Source organism: Vulpes lagopus, chromosome 15, assembly GCF_018345385.1.
Source record: "Vulpes lagopus strain Blue_001 chromosome 15, ASM1834538v1, whole genome shotgun sequence".
NCBI classification, from domain to species: domain Eukaryota; kingdom Metazoa; phylum Chordata; class Mammalia; order Carnivora; family Canidae; genus Vulpes; species Vulpes lagopus.
In genome coordinates, this window is record NC_054838.1 from 22,281,024 (window position 1) to 22,287,499 (window position 6,476).

General features: G+C 37.5%; 1 protein-coding gene across 1 annotated transcript; it reads right to left on the minus strand.

Moving 5' to 3' along the window:
- Window positions 1–5,307: 5,307 nt before the first annotated feature.
- LOC121475997 (olfactory receptor 51A7-like) lies at window positions 5,308–6,249 on the minus strand. Its single transcript, XM_041729697.1, has one exon. The coding sequence runs from the start codon at window positions 6,247–6,249 to the stop codon at window positions 5,308–5,310; it is 942 nt and encodes a 313-aa protein (XP_041585631.1).
- Window positions 6,250–6,476: the final 227 nt, after the last annotated feature.

Genomic DNA, 6,476 nt, shown 5'->3' on the forward strand with positions numbered 1-6,476 from the left:
AAAGGATGCCCCTCCACATTTGGTGGCTCAAGGCTACATGATACAAAGGTTTCCATGATAAGAACTCAGTTTGCCAAGTTAATCATGCATGAAATGGTCACTCAGGGACACATAAACACATATACATGGATGACATCTGCCTATCCTTACAAGTGTGCATGTGTATATTAAGGAAAGCTGACAAGCTCCAGAGAATGGCAGTGGTCTACCCATTGTTATACTACAGATCCATGGCATAGAGAGGCCAGGATCTAGGTCTTGTCACAATCACCAAATGTGTGTCTGTTGTTGTTTTGTTTTTATTAGTCTCCCCACCACATCTATACCCCAATAATTGAGGAAACTGGAAGAGTTAAACAGCTACGCAGCGGAGAAACGAAACGACAGAAACATATGATGACACTCTATGTGTATGTGTGTGTACATTGCTTTACAGACCTTTTCATGGATTTTGATATATATTTGTCATGTATGTAATCACATATCATTGATCTATTAGTATAGCCTCATACTCTGACTTAGTTAAAGTTGTATAAGGTGATCTTCCTCTCATAAAACAAACAAAAGCTTTGGAATCATAAGAAATATTATTTTTGTAGATCAAATGTGAGAGAATCAATGTTGATTGATGATAAGCTTCACATCCAAGGATATATGATAGATTTTTCACTTATTAACACCTTTTAAAATTTTTTCAATAAAATTATTTGCATTAAATATATTTCTATAGTTTTAAAATGTATGATTTTGTTGCTTTTATAAATAAAATATTTCCCTATTTCTATTTTCATGTACATAATGCTATACTGAGAAAAAAAATCTTTATCTTTCATTAATATATATTTTACCAAGTTATCATATGAATTACAGTAGATTTTTATTTTTGGATTTTATTTGTATTTAGCATATGTAAGTAAAAATAGGTGATTGGTAACTTTTCCTTACTATTCATACAATTTATTTCATTTTACTTATGTAATTTATTGGACTATGAAATATTAAGAATGAAAGTGAACATTCAAATCTTATGTTTTATTTTAACAGAAGTGACATTAATGTTTCACCTATTAGAACAGCGGTTGGCTGCTAGATCTTTGGGTAAATTTTCAATATTTAAATAATATATATATATGTATTCCAATTTTATTGATTTTAATAAGCTTATTCAATGAATCCTATTAAGTGCTTTTTCAGCACCCATTAATATAATTATCTGCTTTACAAAAAAAGATTTATTTATTTATTTGGGAGAAAGAGAGCACACACACGAGAGGGGAGAGAGGCAGAGGGAGAGGCAAAGAGACCACCCCACACACACTCACCACTGAGCATGGAGCCCAACCCAGAGCTTGATTCCAGGATCCTGAGATCATGACTTGAGCAAAAACCAAGGGCTAACAGCTTAAAAGATTAAGCAACCCAGGCACCCCTATAATTGTCTGCTTTAATGTGTTATTCAATTTCTGATATTGAAACATCTTTATTCTCTTGTGATTATAGAAGAAGACATTTTAAGTGAAAAGTAGCAAATTGAATCCACCTAGTTCCAAAACAAGAGCATACAATATGTCACGATATACTCTAGGAAGGCAGGAACAGTTAGTTATATTCTCATCTCATACCAAGCTTCTCTCTAAGGCATATTATACATTCTCTTATTAAATTAGATACTTAGTCTCTCCATTTCACAAATGAGAGTACTGAAATAGAGAATTTAAGAATTCCTAAAATATATAAAATTAGTTGCAAAGGCAGCATTTAATTCAAATTTGCTTAATCCAAAGCCCCTGCTACAAAATACTTCTTTAAAATTATTGAATGGAGAGACATCCTGGTCTTGAGGCACCGGGAATGAGTTTCTGAGAAACCCTGCTTCTCCTAAAGTTTACCCTTTCTTTCTCCCTAGTACACCCACCTCCAGCTTCTCTTTTATTTACTGAGAGTGGAGTGATGTAAACAAAGAAGGACAAACATTATATGGTCTCATTCATTTGGGGAATATAAATAATAGTGAAAGGGAATAGAAGGGAAGGGAGAAGAAAGGGGTAGGAAATATCAGAAAAGGAGACAGAACATGAAGACTCCTAACTCTGGAAAACGAACTTGGGGTGGTGGAAGGGGAGGAGGGCGGGGGGTGGGAGTGAATGGGTGACGGGCACTGAGAGGGGCACTTGACGGGATGAGCACTGGGTGTTCTGTATGATGGCAAATTGAACACCAATAAAAAATAAATTTATTATTAAAAAAAAAGTTGGAAGTCACATAGGCCTAGTTTTGAATTCTTGCTGTACTACTTCCTGAGAAATTTGTCAACAGTTGTTCTTATGTTTACAAAAAAGGTATAATAAAGTTTGCATGAAAATCAAGGCCCTTCTAAAAAAAAAGATTTTATTTATTTGAGAGATAGAGAGCACAAGCAGGGGAAGGGGGAAGTGGTAGGGGGAGAAGAATACTCCACACTGAGCAGTGAGCTCCACATGGGGCTGATCCCAGGACTCCAAGATTATGACCTTAGCTGAAGGCAGACACTTAACTGACTGAGCCACCCAGGCTCCCTGAAATTAAGTCCCTTTATCAAGGTGTCTGAACATAAGAGATAGTCAATAAATGATAGTTATTTTGGAATTAATGAAGTTAAAAATCACTATATTTAAACCTTGTATGCATATTCAATGAAAATAAATAACTTTACAGTTGGAAGATTCTTTCAGCTCATACCACCTCAATTTATTGATTCCAAGTTCAGCCGAATTTGGGATTGACTGAAATTACTTTTGCATGGACCTTTGTAAATCAGCAGGAGACAGATTAAACCCAAAACCACCTGTGGCTTAATGTGTTTACTAGTATAGGGCAACTTGGAACTCTCTCTTTCACACTCTCTCTGGCCATAGTTACATCCACTCAATCATGTCAGTCTTCGAGTGTCCCATAGTCGATATTATCACTTTTGGTCAATCAGTGCACACAGATCTCTCTGCAATCACACGACAGATTTGAGGGAAAATATTCACACAAGGGGGTTGAGGGATTAGCAGGAATGTTTATAATTGTAAACAAAATGTAACAGTGCTACATGGGATTGGCAGAAACCAAAAACCAAGAAATGCATCACAAAATTCAGGTCTCTGGGTTGGTCCTACTGCTAAACAGACCTGTAGCCAGAATGTGTGTGTGTGTGTGTGTGTGTGTGTGTGTGTGTGTGTGAAAGAGAGAGAATGAGAAAGCAATTAAGAATTCATAAGAGGGATCACTGGGTGTTATGCTATATGTTGGCAAATCAAACTCCAATAAAAAATATACAAAAAAAGGAATTCATAACAGGGATTATAAGTTCAAATATGTAGAAGAACAAAGTAATAATAGCAATAAGTGGAGCAAGCCCATCCTCAAACTGTGATAATGTGGACTTCTAAGTGGGTTCTTAATGGGTGTTTCCACATGGAAATGTAGACCTCATGTACCATATCTTCCTACATTTAAGATAACTTGTAAATATCTATTTTTATATGAATTCAACTAAATGCTATCTTGTCTAAACAAATTTGTCTGAAGACCATATTTGGATTTTATGGCTTTGAAGACGATTAACATATTAGCCCATGCAATGCAGAAAGAAGGAATAATTTTTTTTATTTTTTGGAATTATTTTTTAATATCAAAGTACCTATGAAACCTATCATAATATACAACACATATAAAATAATTTTCTCAAGACCACATAGACAGGAAATGGAAGAGGTGAAATTAGAGGACTCGTTTCCTGGCTGAGTCTTGAGCCTTTCTATACCTCTGACCACCTCCCTGGTAGAAGTAAGTTATCACAATAGAAAGAGGACATGTCATCCCTGATAGGGCCTTTTAACTCTTTCTTCTATTTGTTGGCTTCTAAATCCCACTGTGGAGCTACATTATATCTTCTTGATTAGCAGAAATCCTGGATCTTAATCCCCTAAATAAAGATGGCATAGTCCTCATAGCTCCTAAAGCTTCTTTGTTGACACTTTCGCATTAGGATATCCTTGAAACACTCTAATCTGGCTCCATTTACAACACCAGGAAGTGACAGGTGGGTCCCAGGAGCCTCAGATAAGAAAGTCATTTGGATGTCTGGCCACAGTGGTGCAGATTCTGTGTTGTGGCCTGACAGTTACTGGTACTTAAAGGTATTATGGGCTGCCCTAAATTCTCTGTCCCTTACAAAGGGTGCTTATATTCCCTGTCTAAATTAGCTTCCTGGTAAGAGGTGCAGACAATGCAGAGGTGAGTTGAGTCTAGATGATGACCACCCTGATTCACCCCTGAATCACCACCCCAGCAAAACTTTGGACTATTCTTTTACTTCAAATTGATATGCATCTACTAAGCACATACTCTGAACAAGGTATTTTATTCTGAGGAGACTTTTTTTTTTCTGAGGAGACTTTTAAAGTCAAATAACTCACAACTCTTTCCTGGTGGAAATTCATAATGTAGTCAGTGAGAGAGACATGTGTGTGATATGAAAGATGCCTCTGAGTCTCTATCCATTGTACCCCAAGGACTCAGCCCCTTGCCTTTACTAGAAATGTTGCCAAATGCCAATGCCCACTTGTAATTTCCTCCTACGATTTTTCCTCCATTTGGCTTCAGCAGAAGACACACTCTCTAGGTTCTCCTTTCACATTACCCCCCACAAGTTTTTTTTTCCCCCAAGCATTAGTGTACGTACCAATCATCTAAGATCTTGGTAAAATACAGATTCTGACTTAGTAGGCCTGCATCAGGGCACGATATTCTGCAATTCTAGTTACTTTCCAGGTGATGCTGCTGCTGCTGAGCAGTGTACCACTCTTTGAGTAGCAAGGAAGATAAGATATATAAACCAACTTAGACATATTATTAAGGGCTTAATGTAAATCACAAATAAGAATAAAGTAAGGCAAGCAAATATAACGATTCTAAATGGCTCCAGAAACTTGCAGAGCTCTACCAGTCACAGTTTAGGGCCATTCATCATAGTTTTTTTCCTTAGAAGCTTCTCTAGATTCTTGCTCTTCATTCATACCTAAAGATAGGTACCATAAATCCCTCCCCAACAATAACAAAAAGATTCCTACCTAGTCTCTGAAATACAGGCTTCCTCTTCCTTAAAAGCAGATATGCTGTGGTATGTTAGATACCTTGTAGGGATTAATTTATTGATTGACTAATTAGTGTAACTTAAGGACTATGAGGTAAAAGAAAATATTTCCTCTTTGAAAGAAATATTGTCCTGATCCTAAGACACTTTATTGTAGAAAAAATGGAACTTCCACCTCTGCCCCATCATTTAGACTTTAGACTCAGTTTTTCCAGGACTTTTACTCTAATCTGCCGAGTTTTTACACAATACACAATAGGGTTCATCAAAGGTGGTACCAACAAGAATGCATCAGCTATCAGAATCATAGCCAGAGGGGATTTATGCTTGGCAAAGCGATGCATGGTAGCCAAGGTGATGATGGGCACATAGAAGATTAGCACAGCACAGATGTGGGACACACAGGTATTAAGGGCTTTCAGTCGCTCCCCATGGGATGCAATACCCAATACAGTCTTCAGGATGAACACATAGGAAACTGCAATGAACACACTGTCTGACATCATGCAGAGTGCAACAAACAGACCATAGTAAAAGTTAACCCTATTGTCAGAGCAGGCCAGTTTCATCACATCCTGGTGGAGGCAGTAGGAGTGTGAAAGCAGGCGTTTATTACAGTATTGGAGTCTCTTTAAAGTGAAAGGAAGAGGAAGAACTAGTAGAATGCTTTTAATAGCAAATGTCAGTCCAATATGCAAAACTCTGGAGCTGGTAAGAATAGAGCTATACCTCAGGGGGTTGCGAATGGCTAGAAAGCGATCAAAGGACATGATTAGAAGCACTGAGGATTCCATGTCTGTGAATCCATGGATGAAAAATTCCTGGGCAATACATGCATCAGCAGAAATCTCCATGGTATTGAACAAGAAGATCCTCATCATGGAGGGAAGAGAAGAGAAAGACAAGCCCAGGTCAGATAGGGCCAGCATAGAGAGGAAATAGTACATAGGCTCATGCAGAGAAGGCTCTGTCCTGATGACAAATAGGATGGTGCAGTTGCCCAGGATGGCCAGGAGGTACATGAAGCAGATGGGGATGGAGATCCAAATGTGCACATGCTCAAGCCCTGGGATTCCAATCAACAGGAAGGTGGAGATTTCAACTTCTGAGGTATTGAGAGCAAACATCACAAATAGGTCTCTCATTTATATGCTCCTAGCAGATAAATAACATCAATAATAATTAGAAATTCTTTTAGTTGTATTTACTGAACACAATTAAGTTCAGTTGTCAGTTAAATTAAATATTGCTCATCCTTAGGTATCAAGCAATAATGTAATATATAACTTTTTCTATATAAAGAAAAATACAGGGATCCCTGGGTGGCGCAGCGGTTTGGCGCCTGCCTTTGGCC

What these genes read in the sequence shown, in the direction of transcription:
- LOC121475997 (XM_041729697.1), bottom strand. Translation starts at nt 6,249, where the DNA reads ATGTTTGCTCTCAATACCTCAGAAGTTGAAATCTCCACCTTCCTGTTG.